Source organism: Spodoptera frugiperda, chromosome 8 (assembly GCF_023101765.2).
Source record: "Spodoptera frugiperda isolate SF20-4 chromosome 8, AGI-APGP_CSIRO_Sfru_2.0, whole genome shotgun sequence".
NCBI lineage: Eukaryota > Metazoa > Arthropoda > Insecta > Lepidoptera > Noctuidae > Spodoptera > Spodoptera frugiperda.
This window is the reverse complement of record NC_064219.1, coordinates 338,218-358,298: the sequence shown is the minus strand read 5'-3', so window position 1 is coordinate 358,298 and position 20,081 is coordinate 338,218. Positions and strand designations below refer to the sequence as shown.

The window sequence follows — 20,081 nt, the reverse complement described above, 5'->3', positions numbered from 1 at the left end:
CACAATATAATGACATTTTAAATGTGAAACTAAAACTATGCCATTATTTGCAATGCGATAAAACACAAATAGTTGTGTAAACTCACTTTGAAATCGGATCAATGTACGAGTATTGCTAAGGACTTAGGTACAGATCAAATAGCCTTTACATTTGATACTGTGATTCAAACTTTAAATTAATGATGAATTAGAAACAGTACTAACTACACCCCCCTTTACAGAATAAGTTAAAACAGTGAATGAATGTAAAGTTCGGTTCGAGCCGCAACCATGAACAATAAACGTGTAATTACAGGATTCGTACCGAACTTACAAAAGCTATAACTAGCACAAGTTTCACAAATTCCCACAGGAGCATAAAGAAATAGTACCTACTCAAGTTCTGACAAGAAATCGCTGCGAACAGCAGTATAATACGATAACTTCGCAGCCGCTTCAAATGTTGACTACTTCATTTTAATTTCATACTTACGTAGGTGTTCGTACTCGTACTAACTCCATTATTATTCTTTTGAAAATAATCAGAATTTTCCAAAGTTTATTAGTACAAGAGCCGAACGATCGCGATCAATTGCTCATTTAAACTCAAGTCAACACGACCCGAAGTAGCAGCAGTGGGCCGATTTAATTAAAAACAGCCACTATTCAAAGTCTGGAATAGGCACGTATTTACAGTAGAAAGCAAATAGTGGATTATTGTACGGAGCAGATTATTAATGCTGAGCATATTTGTCGTGTGGTTGTTCAATCAATGTGGGTTTAAACGTGGCTTAGGTCTGTAATCAGTACTCGAGCGGGGTAACCGCGCTGCTAGAGAGTAATTGGCGCGCGAGCTGATTACTGAGAATCGTGTAAAAAGAGCTCCGAGAGAAATCTTTATTGGATTCATCATGTGGAATGGGATATGAAGCATTAAGCCGATTCCAATTGCAACCTTTCTCCCTGATGGCGCGATCCGAACAAGGAATTATTCGTACTGAACGTTTATTTTAAGATATTTCCATCGCTACATTCGTTCCCAACATCATGGTTATGTGCAGTCAGCTAAAAAGTATCTGCTCCAAGTTTCCTCCTTTTCAATAGTTTTGCTCCTCAAACAAAAATTGGCAAGTCTTCACAAATAAATCTTCGTTGAAACTTTACATAGTGTTAACCTAGTTTCGATGCTGGGTAATATTCGAAAATTTTGTGAAAAGCATTTGGAGGAACTGATAAGTTATTAAAGTATTTTTATAGCTAAGCACCGAAAGAGTATAACTCTATATAAATGCCAGACACATATATCAAATAAAGAGCAAAGAGAAAGACTAATACAAATGCTTGTTTTCAAAAATAACAGTAAACTAAATATATCCAAAAATAACAATATTATATTAATTTGTGAAGGAATATTAAAAGACCTGTTAGAACGGATCGGCATCGCAGCGGACGAGAGAACTTGAGATGAACACTAAACAATCTTGTCTGATAATATTAAACTTTTTATTGCTTTGCTATTTTATTACACGATCCTACTTCTACTAGTAACTATTGTTCCTTTTTGATTGTTATGGACTTTTCCAGGGTCCACACTAATTAAACTGAATGTAATTTAACTTAATATTTATCTTCTAATATTATGTGAAAGGTTTGAAAGTTTGTGTATGTTTGTTACACAAACACCCCAAAACGGCTGGAGGGATAGTGATGAAATTAAGAACAGTGGTACATTATGACCTAGAATAATATAATTATAGGGTACTTTTCTATTCAACAAGAATACAACCGCTGGCAGAAGCTAGTAAAGTAATAATTATGCTTTTAATGACAATGGACAGTTGTGACGTAAGTTTCCTCAACAATATTTAGCCACGTGTAACATAATCGCCATTTATTTTTATACAAAAGTAGGTTATAGGCAATTATCTTTTCTATTCGATGTAAACGAGGCCTTACGTAAGCTGGACTCAGTTGACAAGACAAAAATAATGATCCATCAGATCCCTGCCTACAGCTATTTTCGCGTAATCGGAGACAAAACCGAATCAACGCGAACTAACTAAAAAGAAAAGAAAAAAAGTAAAAAATATTGGAAGTAGATTAGTTGATTTTTGTTCTAAGTATTATTGGAGGAGCCTAAATATGATCCGCTTCAGATCACGTAGAATATAAAGAAGGCCCGGACAGAAATTGAGTTAGTATTTGCAACGATCTGTCGTTGGCTTTTTATAAGTGCCGCCATACATTATGTATGTCAGGTACAACGTTTTTAGAAAAATAGCTTTGGAAATGGCAGTTTACGTTGATATGAACAAAAGAAATAAGAAGATAGACTTTCAATGAATGGTTGGTGTAGAGGTTCGACTAACAGCGATTCTAGAACAATTAATTGTATGTGTAAATGTGATCCATAAATTGTTCTGTTTTCGAGGATGTCAAAATATTACACTCGTTTGTTTGTTTGGATGTTTGTCCGTCAATCACGCTGAAAGTACTGAACGGATTTTGATGAAATTTCATATACAGAAAAAATCCTATGTGATAGTGATGTGATTTTTGTGTTTGTTTGTGAGTGGATGATAGGATTTTTTATTCTACGAGAACGCAAGCGAATTCGTACTTTCTAAATATATCCACAATGCATAAGCTCCTATATAAGTTTTTGTCAAATAAACATCCTTGAAATAAAGTAAAGGGAATCAGGACTTACGTTCTTTGCACTCCTCTTGAGCTGTCTCCCAGCCTTCCACCAGGTGACTTGTGCCTCTGGCCTGGAGCCCACAGCTCTGCACTCCACTTCATAGTTCCTGTCTGCTGAGAGCTGTGCTCGCTTGTTCAGGATCTGCACGCTCAGTGGCCTTACTGTAACAAACTGGATTTATTGGCGGGAGCAAGAGGTGTCGTGGTGAAATATGGTAACTATCGAGAATTAGATGAAAGTTGTACTTTTCGAATTCTGTTGACACTTTAAAATATGCTAGAGTTTGAAATATGCAACAAGCGAAATTGACTGTGCTGTAGATCCACGTACATATGTTTAGTTCTCGCCAACCCGCACTGACCAAGCGTGGTGATTAATGCTCAAACCTTCTCCGTGCGAGAAGAGGCGTTTGGTCAGTAGTGACCAGTAATAGGTTGTTGATGTGATTGAGGAATCAAATTAAGAATCAATTAACAGTTTAGCCAGCATTTTACAATGGTGAAAGGTCTGGAAATACCAGTTTCATTATATTTTCACCAACAAAAGGAAAAAAATACAATAATAAAAATGATTGCGATCAGAAAGTGATTTAATTTGGCTCACTACGTCCGACACGAGCCATCAATATATAACAAATGTCACGCTATAATAATCACAGGAGTGTTTCGCAGAAGGCATCAATAATGGTCGAGTTAATCGCTGAAAACCTAATAATACATAGTTACTGACTGTTTGTTTGTTGCTCGTTTAGTTTCGGTTTTATTACGAGGCGTGAATAACAAGTAAACATATTTATTTTGCTTAGATGAGGGAATAAATGCCTGATTTCTTTCTTTTAATGCTTTAGCGCAACATAACATAACATTTATTAGTTTATGTGTTTGGAATTATTACTTGTTAAAGGAATAGGTCTTTTAGGTCTGACGAAAACCTTAGGACATAATTCATTATAATAGTTAGGTTACCAAACATTTAATTGTAATGAAATTTTAACTCGACTAATATTATGAAACTCAACATAATCATCGTTTGTTTTGTCAAATCCCACAGAAACTAAAAGGACAGTAAAAACAGGATATTTGTAAAAGCATTCCTTATTAACTCCCCAGGAAATATAAGACAAATCTCCATTTGACATAGCAACCACTACACATGCTTAGTTCATCAAAAATCATTCTCAACCAATCATAATATGTATTACTCCATCTATGACTCGTTCTATAATCCGCTTAGTAACCAGATTAGCAAGGAGCATTTCCATAAAATTGTCTAGATCAGACTCAATAGATTGAGGGCCAATATTATTTGCACGAGTCTAAAGCTCCGTCTATGTGTCCAGTAATTGAGACCAACTACCGGATTTGCTCAATCGGAACTTCCAATTGAGTGACTGCTTATAATACACCCAAAAACGGCACTTACCTTGGGTCTTGTTGAGGAAATGAGGACATATTATTCTGTGTTTAAGTGGGAAGATGTTTACTATCTTAGATAAATGTCTTACTGCTCAGTGTTGGCGGTTTTGTTTTATTTCGTCAGTTTTATTTCCATAAAAATGTCAATTAAATGTATCAATTAAAGAATAATCATTCTAAAATGAGTAGTTCAACATAATTCAATCAATTAATTGAATTATGTTATCAACAAAGTAAGTTTTTGTTTTGTATGTTTTTTTGTAAACCGTTGCCCCACACTAGGAATTTCTCTGTTCTCGTGGGTGTGTTTACAAACATAGGAGTTAACATACACCCGACATCCAGACGCGAAACCACAACGAGTTAACACAAAGAGTTGTTCCACGCAGGAATCGAACCCTAACTACACCGCGTCAACCTTGCAGTCTAAAGTAGAATTATTGAAGATTCTTTGTCTATCACTAATGCACGAAGCCAAACTGACAATAGTGATGATGCACTGGCAAACTTTAACATTAAAACATACAATACCTATTAAGAAAAATATATCAACTCACAGTTTATATCTAGAATGAGTAGCTTGGCCTCTGGCGCGGCGAGGTTGGTGTTGGAGGCTTGGCAGACCAGCCTGGCGTTCAAATGTTGGCGGCCAACGTTGGGGAACGTCAGCGTGTTGACCGTCACGCCGTCTGGCCGCTGCTCGAACGAGTCGTCTATCACTGTGTTTTCTAGGTACCATGTTAGCCGGGGACGGGGGTCGCCTGTGGACAAGAAAAGACAATAGAGAAATTAAGTTTTGTTTAGCTAAACATAATGAATTTAATAGATTTCTTGAGGAAAGATGTTGGCGTTTTATTTTTCAAGTACCCTCAAGTCAATGAGTTAGTTATGCGCTTTACGAAAATACAATTACCAGGTAGGAAATGTCATTGTTAATTGAATAATAGTAGTTAGGTATATTAAAATAAGTATTAATTTATTATGTTATGGGCTTACTCACGTAACTGTTTGACGAGGATCTCGACTAGTTTTCAAGCCATGCTAGAGGCTCATAATCATGAGCAGCACTCTGCGACACACGTGGACGTCCGTGGCTTGAAAACTAGTCCAGTTGAAGTTGAAGGTATAATAAAAAATGAGTAGGTATTACCAGAATTGATTTTTTATACATAATATTATATTATAACCTATCTTTCTTATCCACAATACAAATACACCCATAAGAAGTAATGCCATAATAATATGACAATGTAATTAATTGTAGCCCACGACATTTAACTCCGATTACTTAACTTTGAGCGTCAAGTACCGAGGACGTTGAACTAAACCAAGATTCAGCAATAAGTGAATTTTAAGCAAAAACTTTCAAATCTCCCACAATAAACGAACCGTAAGTTTAAGGAAAATATAAAAGATAAAAAACGTAGACTTTAGCAATCTTCTGTGTATAATTAAACTTAATTTTCATTGTTATTTTTTACTAGCCATGAATTTTCATTTAAGTTCTAATGACTTTAGCTGGACAAGATTAACCTTTCAGTTTTGGAAACGTAGCTTTAAAACTTAGAATTCTGTATGAATAATATTAAGCCCAATTTGATTCATATCTTTTTCTATGGTTTAAGCCGGTTAACGAGCAGGCGGATCACCTGATGGTAAGCAATCGCCGTCTTGGACTCCCGAAACAAGGTTAGAAATTTAAGCATTTTAGCGGTCTTCGTTAACCTCACTCACACAACGAAACACTACGCAAGCGTTGTTTCACGTCGATTTTCTGTGAGGCTGTGGTATCACACCGGTCAAGCCGGCCCATTCGTGCCAAAGCACGGGTCACCCACACTTCACTACAAAAGAACTGATTACAATAAATTCCTAACATAATCAAAATATATAAAACAACTAAATATCCAAATGAGGGATCAAAACATTCCCCAATAAGAAGAAAGCTCCTTAAAAGATTTAATGTGGACGAACAGTTCCCAGAAGTGATGGAGTAAAAAGACCTCTAAAAAAAGATAAAAATATTTAGTCATCACGCCGTCGACGGCTGACACTCTTATCTCCGTCAGCCCTTCGAGACATTGTCACTTACAGGATTTTAGAATTCATAACGAGTTTTACTTAACTTCTGGGAATACCTATAATGTTGGCAGAAATATTTTGCGTCTACATTTTGAATAGCTTCACTGGATGTTGTGTTGCTTCACTCATTGTTATTGTTTTTGTTTTCACTGTGTTGTTTAATAACATTATTTTTAACTAACTTCTTTGTGATAATATCACCTGTAAATATCTTTGGCGTTTTTTTTAAACTGCCTCATTTGTCAAGCGCAAATGCGAATGCCAGGCATCGGGTCACGGGTTCGATTTCCGGGTCGGGCAAAGTATTGCTGGGCTTTTTTTAACTTTTCAGAAATTTCTCACTAGTAGCACGGAGTCTGGAGTTATGCCCAGTATATAGATTGACTCCCTATTTCATGGGACTTTTAACATAAATGGTGGAACATGGGTGTACATTGTACAATGGCCTGCCTACTCCTTCAAGATAAAAAGCGTAACGATACATCTCTTTTAAAACTGTCTCTGATGCATCCATGTCTTCTGCCATACTGCATAAACACTATTATTCCATATGGACATGCTGTTTCTTCTGCCTATCTAAATCTACTGGTCGATATCGACCAGTAGATTTATTGAATCACACTAAACAACACAATAAAGTTCAGTACGCAACATAAATCAGTTCTGCAGCGCATTTTCCCGAACCTTTCATATTTCTACTTCCGACCGGCAGCCAAGCAATACATTACAATAATATTACACAAATCATTTACGAGCAAGCCCTATTTATCAGATGTGTAGATGCACAATACGAGCACATCAGACCGCCATGATTATTTGGCAGATACACAAAAGCACAATACTGAAGAACTTCTTAGATTTCCACCGTCCCCACCAGTAAAATGATTAGTTGTCCTACTTGGGGGGATTGAGGAAAAATATTACGAGCGACTACTAAAGCCCGCTGCGCACTCGTCCGATTTGGATTCGACCCAAAACTACCGGAGTAGCCCTTGGTGCGTTCGTTTGAATTATGTTTAACTTTACCAAAATCTGCTTAATATTTCGTCGGGTTTTTGAGGAAATTCGATGCTGGTCATAATATTACTTATTGTACAAATAGGACATTCAGACATTATTAAAATATCTCAATGTGAATATCTTTGATAAGTGTGATGTATAATCGTGAACTTACCGACGACACAGGCAGGACACATAGCAAGCGTGAGTCAACGTTATTGAAATAAATTCATCCTTAGGGTGTTTTTCCACCAGATATACAGTACTATATCATCATCAGCCGAGAAACCGAGAGACATCCACTGCTGAACAAAGGCCTCTCCCTTAGTCCTCTACATAGAACAACAAGCCGCCACCTGTACTATACTTGTGCTATGTGAAAATAAGTGACCGTTTCCCCTGATACTAAGCTATGTAGCTATGCGAGCTCGAGTATGCGATGTATCGATATTAGGGAAGCCATCCATAGCACGAATCTTTCCTTATAAAAAAAAAACATAGCTTAGCTAAGTCCATTTCCACCAGTGCTAAGCTACGTGTACCAATAAATATAATTTGTGGAAATGAAATGCATCTACAGCAACGTAGCATAGCACATTATCTCCAGTGAAAAACCACCCTGACGTATTCGAAGCCAGTAATGAAGCCTGCATTTGTAGATCAAATGTCAAACTGGACATAGTTTCAGCAAATTCTGGGAACAATGACAAAGCACGAGAACCACTTCAAAGCACTAGTCGGCACCAAATACAGCTACACTGTATACGGCCGATAGGTCACGTTACAATTTAATCTTCATGTATTATATTGTGCCATACAATTTGTCTTTTAGTAACAATTTTATGTGTAGTTACAAAAAAAAGGATCCTGTAATTAGCTATAAATAATTTTATTCCGTACTCATATCACACATGGCAAAGTTGAACACTCTAGACATTTTTAAGTCTTTAATTTATTTATGTATATAATATAATGTTTTTCTTTACATTAGCAACTACATGGCTTCTCTCACAAAACAGAAGACAATACATTAAGGGGACTAGAAACAGACTCTCGAAATGAAAATAGATTGGAAGTTAAATTTGACATTCCAGAAACAAATAACACAACAATAACAAGAGGGGCTTCGGAAAAAGAATTCGCAAACACTCTAAAATAACGAGACTCTGTGCAGCTGGATACAAGACGCATACAAGTGGAAACATGCACGTTATTGGGTATCTTTCATTTGTTTCATCAAATCAATCCAAACCTCCCAGTACTGCGAATGTTTTGTAAACCGAAACAAGGAATTACAGTGGAATTCCGAGGTAAAAGTTGGTCAGAATGGAATGGAATGGGTGGAGAGTCGTTGACTATTTGGCTGGAATGGGTAGATGGTCGTACTGGCTAATGTTCTAGTGCACAAAGTTTAGTATGCAGATAGAAATGATCTAGATAAGCACGTAGGATACTTTTGTCTCTCACATTGCAGGGAAACTGTTCGCAAAAGTGGTAGGATGTTTACGAATTAAAATTTTCTTTCATTTATTTACTTCGTGTAATTTATAATTTTTTTTTTTTTTTTTTTGAAAACGAATATGACAAAGAGCACCGCTAAAACGATGGGTTTTTTTTGGCCTTGGGTAACCTCAGTCACACAACGAAACGCAACGCAAGCGTTGTTTCACGTCGGTTTTCTGTGAGGCCGTGGTATCACTCCGGTCGAGCCGGTCCAAGTTGCTCAAAATCTGGCTACATTTTTCAATACGCATATCAATTTGTAATTTGTCAATAGTATAGAACTAATGGTAAAATATTACACTATTTACTATGTAAATATTTTATCTAACCTTTCAATATAATATCATTAATCAAAGTAAACTAAAGATGTATTTAGTCGAAACGTAATAACTATGATCGATATCTGAAGGTAAGCCGTTCATGTTTCAGAGTTTGATTAATTCGATTATTAGATTATAATTGAAATCCGATGAATAATTCAATATACTGATGGCCTTATGTGGTAAAGTTGATATAAGAAGTTCACTGTACTTCGTGCATGTAGCTACGTAATTAAATGACATTAATCATTTTATTCCTAGCTTAGAATGATTCCAAGTGTCACACTTGAATTTTCATTCAGAAAATTTAAATGTAGGAGAGCTCCACCGGAGTGATATCACGGCCTCACCGAAAATCGATGTGAAACATTGCTTGCGTTGTGTCTTATTGTGGAAATGAGGCTTCCGGGGGCCTAAATACCCCAAGAACCCTTAAATTCCTAACCCCCAAAAGGCTGGCAACGCACTTGTAACGCCTCTGGTGTTTCGGGTGTCCATGGGCGGCGGCGATTGCTTACCAGGTGATCCGTCAGCTCGTTTACCGGCTTATAACATAACATAAAAAGCTAGTAATTAGGTCACATTAATCATTATATTCCTACCTTAGAAGAAAGCACGGATATTGATTATCTTTTTTTATAGTTTTATTTTCATATTCCTTGCTCTACACTATACCTCAGCCTTCAGACGATAAAAAGTATGAGAGCTATTCTCTCCGATATTTTATAGCACTAACATTATTTTCTATCCATTGTGTACTTTAAAAAGCTTTTTTCTTAAACAACTATCCAGAACCGCAGTGTGTTTAATATTATCTTCACGCTTTGTGCACTAAAAACTAAGTTTACAGTACACAAATTGCAGCGCAAGTGGCGAGCACTAATTTCCGCGGAGCTCGCAATAAAAAACATACGAACGAACATTCTAGCAAAACGGGATATTGTAGCCACAAACACTCAAAGGATACACTCGGTATTATAACCGAAATACTTTTTTAAAGAACTCCAGTATTGTTGGTGGAGTTGTTGCAATTGCGACTGGGGACAAGGGGTATCGGGTTCGATTCCAGTGTCGGGCAAAGTATTACTGGGTACTGGGCTCTTTTCGGTTTTTCAATAATTTCTCAGTAGTCTGAAATTGGGTCAGAATATGGTGATAGGCTCACCCCCTATTACGTGGGACTTATAATACAAATGGTGAAAAGTGGGTTTACACTGTATAGTGACATAATGTGTCGTAATGTGCACCTCTGCCTACCCTTTCGAGGATAAAAGGCGTGACGTCTAGTATAGTTATCTAAAGAACTCTCATACAAAGGAACGGAGACAGTAATGTGATCTAATTGAATAAAGGATTAAGACTTCATCTTCTGACAAACGAATCTCTGACTTACGCTTTTGTTTTAAGATTTCTAATTGCTTTTCATTCAAGAATACCAATTTGAAGCTTATCTAGAGTGAATATGATTAGTACAACTGTGTTAGGGTGCTTTTCCACCAGAAATGTGCTATGCTACGTTGCTGTGGATGCGTTTAATAATAAGCCTGTTTATTCTGAGTTTTACAGTAAGTTTAAGTATTGATGTGATGATTGTGGATGCGTTTGGCTTCCGCCAAATATTCATTAGTACACACAGCTTAGCATCGGTGGAAACGGACTTAGTTAAGCTATGTTTCTTTCATGGAAAAATGCGTGCTATGGATGGTTTCCTAATATCGAAACATCGCATACTCGAGCTCTCGATCTACACAATACATCTTCTTCGTACAGCTAATTTTTAGCGGCGCATCTTCATAGCACATTTTACTCGCATAACTACATAGCTTAGTATCAGTGGAAACGGTCACATAGTTTCACAGCTTAGCTATTACATCTTCGCACATCTCTGGTGGAAAAGGTTGTTGTAACACAAAGCTTCCGTCTCTCATAGTCCCGCGAGATTTCTCAGCCATTAAAGTTTTTATCGCAATTTAAAAGAAGTGTTCAGTTACTTTTCTTTGTCTGAAAGACGGTGTTAAATAAACATGTTTTTGGTTTTTATCTTTATGTCAATTTGTTTGATCTTGGTAAAGTGCAGAGGATGAGTACTTTCATTCGATTTATTGGTCAGTATAGAAAAAAATAGATAGAATTAATCAGAAATTATTTCTTTTTTTATTAGAGCTGATTAGCTGTTGACAACGGTATGAATATAGCACAGAAGTGGGTTTTTCTACCAGTCATATGCTATGCTACGTTGTTGTGGATGCGTTTGGCTTCCACTAATCATAATATTCTTTGATACACATAGCTCAGCACCGGTGGAAACAGCAGCTAAGCTTTGTTTCTTACATGAAAAAATGCGCGCTATGGATGGCTATACATCGCATACTCGAGCTGCGCATCTTCCTCGCATAGTTTAGTATCAGTGGAAATGGTTAAATAGTTTCACGGCTTAGCTATTACATCTTCGTTGCATACCTTACCTACATTACCTACATTGCACATCTCTGATGGAAAAGCACCCTAACAGTAGTGTGCTATAATTTTCAAACGTAAATTTAACTTCAGGTCTGACTTATGTATACACATAATATAGTATTTTTTTTTATTCTCTACAATAAAGCTTGGATTTATTCCTAATGGATTACATGGAATAAGTGCTACATACTTTATAGTATAGTGATCAGTACTACATACCTCCAAAACATTCACAAGCCAGCTCCAGCGTGTCTCCCTCATTGTAAGGCTCCAGCAGTCTGGTGTGACTCCTGGTCTTAGCGTCCATGATGGTGGGCCGGTTGGGCGGAGCTGGAACAAGGAAAATAGAACCTTATATTTATAGCACCATAACTTATTTTGTAAACAAACGAGGAAAAGGTATGAAGTTACTTGTCTGTTAAAAATAGCAACAAGGTAGATAAGCTCCCACATAGTTGTATCTTTGAATAGATTCGTTTTGTATCTCTTAATAGAGGAATTTGATATCTTCCAGATTATTGTTTTGACTACCGTGCCCACTTTCAGGTAGCGTCACATATAAGTACTATAAATACACCCATTTTTGTAAGTTATCATTATTATTATTTTACTCTGGGTGGTTCGCCTTTACCATGGTAGATACAATAGGACTGAATGGTTGGCGCGGTGACTGGGCAACCAGCTGCTGTGCAACGCGCAACGTGTAGCGGTACCAGCAACGTGTAGCGGGTTCGATTACCGCACGGAACAAATCTTTGTATGATCCACAAATTGTTGTTTCGGGTCTGGGTGTCATTACACTGGACAAAATCCTGTGGCAACTGTTGGAATCTCAATTACTAGTATACATTTCGAGAAGCGTACCTAACCCTCGAATTATTGTATCTCTCGATAATCTACCTAACAACAAAACAGACATAGACTTGACCAAACACCTAACCAACGGAGCCAGTACACCAATAAAACAGTTGCTCCCATAAATCCACGACAGTAATTCAATGAAATTATCATGTCAGTAGCTTACACTGGTTCCTAGACGAAGAGATTTTATCGTACAGATAGGAAGATAGGAGGTTATCGATCGAAACCTCAACACATTGCTATTCGTGGTGGCACGCAGTTTGGCTGTAAATCCTGGGGCTCGTACCTACTCTGTGGCCTTTGCTTACAAACTTGTAATGTGGGACCTGGTTTTTGTGTTACCAAGATAATGTTTGCTGTTTACTATGTGGATATAAGTTGACATTGTTTGTGTTTTTTTTAGTAGAGTGTTATTTATTTTGTTTTTCACATAATTCAGCAGTGAATGGCGGACTTAACACCTAACCCATCCACAGGGTTATGGATCACCTGATGGTAACCAAAAAAACAAAGGTGTTACAAGTGCGTTGCCGACCTTTTGAGGGTTAAGAATTTAAGAGTTGTTTGAGAATTGGGAAGATTGGTGAGGTGGGTAATTGAACCTCCAGTAACCTCACTCACACAACGCAAACGTTGTTTCAAGACGGTTTTCATTCGTCGCAAGGCAAGTGAGTAAAGGATTTTCCAAACTATCCTAAAATTATATTAGTAATTTTACACAAAAAGACTCATTAAAATTTGTATTTTGAAGGCTATAATTCCATTAGCATTAATCGCTAGCTACGATATGAAATTGCAAAAGAAAATGCAAAGCAAAGTTAGTCGCAATATAAAAAATAGTAAAAGAAGATCAAGTTGATTCTCTTCAAAGAATTACAAGAGAGGAGTTTAGTTAGCTATATCAATTCCTCTCGCAGCGCAATATCGGACGAGGCCTAAAAAGAGGACTTCGCTCCACTATCACACAATACGGCGGAATTGCTCGATGTAGGGGGAATTCCAACGTTTGTTCGGACGCGCGTACATTTACAAAACACGGGATCACACGCGCAGCCCACTGCTAGTTTTCTTTTACGAACAATTGAAAATACCAAAGTTTACACTGTTTTTTTTATTAATAAAGCTATGACTCTAGAATAGAATGGAAATCATTTATGTATTTGACTATAGAACTGCCGTACTTTTAAGCTGGTGACGATATGACTTCTGGTACGGTAGTACATTTGCAAGACAACCTGACCCAACTTTATACTTACACCAATGAACCTCAATCACGGACTATTATTATGCAATTACAAGTCAACCAGGGTCACTAATTGAATTAACGTGTCAAGTAACCCAACGTCACGCCTTTTTTTCCCCGAAGGGGTAGGCAGAGGTACACAATTCGGCACATAATGCCACTGTACAATGTATACATACTTTTCACCGTTTGTGTTATTAGTCCCATATAAAAGGGGTGAACCTGTGAGACAAGTAACTTAAGGACAATAATATTATGATCAACACGTCCTATGTTCTATGGTAACTATGTTCAATGGCGATTTCCATGACTGGCTGGCAGTGGTTCGATGCGAACTTGCGAAAAGCTGAACATCGAGCTCAGTGACATACTAGTACTACTTGGAGCACTTTATGCCCTGCAGCGTATGAAAACGAGCTGATGATGACGATACTCCACGATATTGACTCCACGGTTGGTGCGGTGGCTGGGCAACTGGTTGCCGCGCAATGTATAGCAGGTTCGATTTCCGCACGGAGCAACTTTTGTGTGTTCCACAAATTATTGTTGTTTCGTGTTGGGTGTCATGTGTATGTGAACGTGTATGTTTGTAAACGCACCCACGACACAGAAGAAAATCTTAGTGTAGGGCAACATTTTTAAAAACAAATAGAACATACAAACAGACTTAGATGATCAAATGATTTATAGTTACTTGTATCATCATCCGATGAATTCTCCCGCCTTGGGCGAGGCGAGTAGGAATGTAATACTTTTACTGACTAAAAACCACCCCGTTCCTACTTCTGCCCTTCGAGACGGATCCCCGGTAAACCCGCAGCTCCGAATCAGAATAGACATATAGCTTAGATAATCAGGATCATGTGACCATAACTTAACTACTGTATAATATGCAACGGATAGCCATGACCAATAGGTCAACATATAATAATGTATTTAGTCCAGTTAAATAAATAGATGGAGATAATTAAACATTAGTCGACGCAGTGTGGCGAACCAACATTGACATACTGCCTCAAAGTGCAAAGCCTCAAAACAAATAGTATTAATGTTGTGTAGTCACTATAACTTAGTCAGTAGGTACAATAGATGCAATCGATTTACTTTTAGGAAACATTTTTTCTTTGCTAACAATAAATGATTGTGATTCAGGATTCTTTACGCGAAAATTTTAGTTTTTCTTATCTTTCTCTTATTCCGAGTATATTGACATCTGTTTTAATATGTACATAAAATAAGTACTTTTTAAAGTATAATTTAATATTTATACGTAATGGCATGTTTATAAACAAAATGGAGTTCATTATCCTATCTTCACATACACGTAGTTTTATCCAGAGCAATTATTAACACAATTATTTTCATCACATAATTAACCATAAAACATTAACCCGCGGACCGCACACAAAAAGTAATTAATCAGTTAAAATGTTATGACGACACTAATTCGTGATGTTTATAACAAAATATACAAAAAAATACTTAAACCAGATTATCAGTTAAAGTTGGAGGTGAAGTCGAAACCTTGGTTACATCTATTACAAGTTACGCCACAAACCGCGTCACTATGAACTACGCAAAACGTTTAGGCGAAACTTTTATCTGATTCAATTTAACTGGTTCCGTGTGAAAACGTTATAAACGGTCTCGAAAACTTTGCTCTTTGTTAATGTAGATTTATCAACACAAGTCTTGATGTTTTTCAGGAAGCCCGCGGTTTCCAGGTCAAGGGGGAAATATGGCGAGGCTACTGTTATTGATGTCTTTGATTTAAGGCTATTTATAACTAGCACTTTCCTGCGGTTTCGTCGGATAACTTTGTTTTTAGTGTTGTTGGTAACTTTCGATAGGAATAAATCTATCTGAGGCAAAAATAAATGTTGAAATGAACTTCCGTAGGCTATACATATATTTTTTGGTATTAAAATTATAAAAAAAAGCCTCATCACTAGTATATCGCCTTTTAAAACTTATATTAAGGCTACAAACTGTCTGTATTAATAATAAGCTCCGGATCACGAATTTACACACATTCATGATCCGGAGCTGCGACCACTGCCTAGCGGGTTACCGGGGCTACGGCTCAAAAAGCAGGAGTAGGAACGGCGTGGTTTTTAGTCAGTAAGAGTCTGACACTACCTCTCGCCTCGCCCAATGCGGGAGAAGTAATTGAATGATTTTCCTTCCTCAAAAAAAAAATGTATATTCGTATAAAATATTTTACAAATAATACATGAATATATTATAGGTACCGTAGTGCAATAATCCCAACTGTGTACAACCCTGATTCCAGGATTAATAAGAAAAGACAAATATTATTATTTACTCGACTTGCAGCGCGGGTAATACAAAAAACGCAATTTACATTTCACTGCGAATCGTTTGTGGAATATATTTTTTGCTTTTATTTACTTCTCTTTTTTATTGGTAAAACCTGTCAATTGGCTACAAAAGAAAATTGTTTAACATCACAGTTGTTTATGTATTTAACGGGAAAGATAAATCCTTTATCGTTTGACTCAAAATCAGTACACAATAAATTTTAACTAAAAATCAGGGTTTACTTACGTAAATGAATAGAGAAAAGCTCAACTAGTTTCGAGTCACAGAGGGACTCTTCATCATGAGCAGCGCAGACGCCGTGTCTAAACTAGTAAAGCATTCTCCATTAATTTATGTGAGTAAATCGTGAGTTTTTAGAAAAACAATAAATATTATTATGTTTGTTCTTTTCCTATCACGGAATTACAGGGTCCCATACCTTTGGAAGGCGAACGAGCAAATTTCGATAATCTAAACCGATATGGCAAAAAGCTACGGTACCAAAACTCTTGTACTAAATAACTTGACTGAATAATACAAGCACTACAACGAACAATATTATGAATTCACTTCAAGTATAATACCTGAAGCTTGTAAGAATTCCTGTGTTTTTTACTCGGCGGTGCTCAGCGAAATGTAAACAACAACTAGAGCAATCAGCTCGTGTGGCCAGATAAACTAACCACCTGCTAGAGGGCGCTTTCGCAATGCTTCAACTTAACGCCGCCATCTTGTTTATTTACGTTCATTTGATACAAAAATATTTACATTTAAATTAGAATTTATGTAAAATTGTACAGTTTCGGTGTTGATGTTTCGATTAGTGGGTGTTTTGGAATATGTGTATAGTTCTGGTTTTGATATGTTTGTACCTAATTTGGGAGTTTATAAATACTATTTGCTTTCCTATTTTGTCTACTGTCAATTTACAGGTAACCTAAATATAATGTTTGCAGTATATTAACTGACTAAAATATTATCAAGTATCTAATAGCGACTTGGGTGCAGTTTAACCCACTCTGCTTTGTTCCTATTGATTGTAGCGTAATGTTTTATAGCCCATAACTGGACTATTCAACACAAAAATAATTATTTTTATCGAACCGGTAGTTCCGGAGATTAGCGCGGTTAAACAAACAAATTCATGACTTAGACGTTTATGGAATTTAAATATTTTCTACAACATTGCATTTCTCCTATTTTCAGAGTCAATTAGCTAAAGTCTCAGATTCATTGCCAAGTCTAAGATGGTTGTCTGTGGACCTCATCAGTGCCCCTACAGCTGTTGTTAATCGTCACGGTACATATCTGACTTGGAGAAGTTACAGGGAGCTTAGCAAACTGAATGTGTAGTGGACTTGTTGCTAAGCCGTCTTGTGGACTAGTTGCTTACGAATTGATGATAGTACTGAAGTCGAATGTTTACACGACTAATACATCAAGCTATACAACACCAGTTTATCGTGGTCTCACTTTGTATGATCTTTTTACACATTAAGGGGTCAAGTTATTCTGGTTTGTACAGGTTGATGTGTAGTCATGTTTACGTCGTTTTGGAACTTTAAGTCCATTCTTCGGTTTGATCTACGATACCAGTAAATAGATAAAAATTGTAAAGTCCAATGACCCCGTAAATTTTCCCTTAATTGTAAAGTGACGTCATATGGACGGTGCGACTGCGTGACGGAAGCGTAGCGACAGCGTGGCGTGTACGTGTGAAAATCAGGTTACGAGATGTTAACGAGTTGTTAAACATTTTAATTTGAACGTCTCATGTGTACTCCCATTAATTGGGGATCCGTTAGACTGAATTATAATTACGCAGTGCGGCACAGTGTGTCAAGTTTACTTACCTACGAGATTTTATTTATATGAAGATTGGTTCAGTTTTCGTCAGTCGTTCCGCTCCCAAAGGTCAGCAGAAGACTATCCAGTATTTCTGCACTCAAAATATTCCGCGTCCAGAATTTTCTTTTATCATTTTTTTTTATTTATTTCGATACGTGGACCTGAGAGATGTTTGTCTGAAACCTCATTTATTTTTACAGCAATTATTAAAACATACATAGTTCAATTATTAGAGTAGCAGGACCACAATTCAAAACAAATTTACTGTTTTTTTAAGAACTCGAAGAATAATTCCTAGAAAAGCCTCATACTACTAGTATCAAAGACGACTTGATTCGAGAACATCACGGAGTTATCCTACCATAGAGCCGCGACTGTGCCGAGGCAGTAATCCCTCGCTTCTGTCTAAGACATGCCCGTTCTTTGTTCCCACGCCGCCAGCAACTCTTTGTCTCACATAATTACATCGCTCCTTGTAACACTGTATCTATTTAAACGGGTAATAATTTATGCTATTTGTTATAATATTGAGCCAGAATACGTTTCCAAATCTTCTGGAGCTCGGGTGTAATTCGTGGGGCAGTGAGCAGCAACATTGATTAGAGACGCGATTAGAACGAAGATTGATTTCCTCCGGGATAACAACGCTTCAGGACTTCCTTTGTCTAATGAAGATGTTATATCGAGGTAAACATGACCTTATAAAAATATATCGTAATGAAAATTATGTTTTGTTTCCCATAAAAAATGTATCGGAAAGTTCGCGTTTAGCAGGAAAATGAACTCTAAAAATCAATGTTGTAAAGTTAAAAATTAAATCAGGCTTATAAATACACGAGAACAATTTCCCCGAAACAAAGTAATCCGAGCGTACACGAGCCGGCAAACATTAAGAATGCGCGAAACATTTAATTTATTCACGTTCCTCGGTCCCACATTGTTCAGGTCTCCTAGCCCGATGTCTCACACATCGCCCAAAATAAATCCGGTTCCCATAAACCCCGAAGAAGAGAACAACAGCTGTAATCGCCCGCATAAATGAATAACGGGACGTGTCTGGCCCGTATCCGGACCGTATCCCGGCGCACTTAGATTTTGGACCCAAACAATCCCTAAAGGAAAAGGGTTTCTTAATGATGTAAGGTGATGGACTGGCCTGAGCCTTTTCATACGTGTTTTGTCTTCAAAAGACAGATGAACAGAGTGGTAGGGTGGAGTTTACCGAGGACTGACAGGACTAGCATTGAGGAAAGATTTTTCAGTTGAGTGAGAAACTATAAAAAGTACGTAAAAAGCTACCTGACGCGGTTCCAGTGAATAGTGAATTTAGGGAAGGTAACAACATTTACGCGCTCTTCTAAAGTTAGCTGTTGAAATAGTGAGAAAATCGTGTATTGTTCCATTATTCCAACCTTTCACCTTTCCAGTAAATAACAAGAAAAATACACGGGTACAAGTGAGTAAGTGGCCAAACTTACACCAAACAGCCAGGGAAACTAAACAATGCATTCGTGTCCCGAATATTTGCCATCAAGCGGACCCAAGACGTCCAAAATAAGAAATTTGTTCACGTATGAGTCCAAAAAACGTCCGCAGAAGTTAAATTTAATCGCGCAACTAGTTACGAAGAGAGGACACGTACGCGCGCGTGCAACGGACGAAACGGGACGAATGGGAAATTGTCCTTTTGCGAAATAACCTATTCATAGTGCGGAGCTAATGTGCCGTGAAAACTACTATTATGTACAGATGTATGAGAATTACGTTTATGTGCTGTAATATTTCGGGCTGTACGGAACGACTGGTAATTTGGCCGCCAAAGGATAAACGTATTTGAAAAAAATCGGATGAATTTGGAGTAAATCCGGTGAGGTTGGTGAAAGATTAGAAATTTCGGCTGATTATTAAGCTTCCTATAAAACGTGGCCTTATTTCCTGCGTATCCTTAATTCTTCACATTGTAGGACAATTTTCTGCTTTTTGGGTTAAACTTGTTCCTTAATCACCAAAATTATTTGAATCGGATAATGTCGCAAAATGCTTCAGTAATAAAATACAAGCTGTATTTTACTCCGTATTCACGGCGCACCCGCTATTTTTCTTTAGTCGCATGATTTTGTCGCGTGCAGCGAGTGCCGCCACCACTTTCAGCGCACCCTTTGCCACCGCAAGGCGGGCGTTGTAGCCGACAAGCTGTCATTTATAGCAACGAAAAAAATTAAAATTTTACCACAAAAGCAAATGAAAAAAGTCTTTTGAAGTGAGGTTAAGCGATATTGGCATGTTGAACTTGTGGGCAAGTACTCGACCTTTGTATGGAAGGATCGCTTCATATGAGAAGACGAATG

At 37.3% G+C, this 20,081-nt stretch overlaps 1 protein-coding gene across 3 annotated transcripts in view; it reads right to left on the bottom strand.

Moving 5' to 3' along the window:
* Positions 1-20,081, bottom strand: part of LOC118275872 (protein turtle) — a 124,043-nt gene that overhangs the window by 30,211 nt on the left and 73,751 nt on the right. For all 3 annotated transcript variants that reach the window (XR_007705525.1, XM_035593988.2, XM_035593989.2), the window contains exons 4-6: positions 11,679-11,789; positions 4,653-4,856; positions 2,690-2,841 (exon numbers count right to left, since the gene is read on the bottom strand). Coding sequence is in view for 2 of the 3 variants with exons in the window: in XM_035593988.2 (XP_035449881.2) it covers positions 2,690-2,841; positions 4,653-4,856; positions 11,679-11,789 (467 nt within the window). In the remaining variant the exon portion in view is untranslated. The remainder of the gene's footprint in view (positions 1-2,689; positions 2,842-4,652; positions 4,857-11,678; positions 11,790-20,081) is intronic.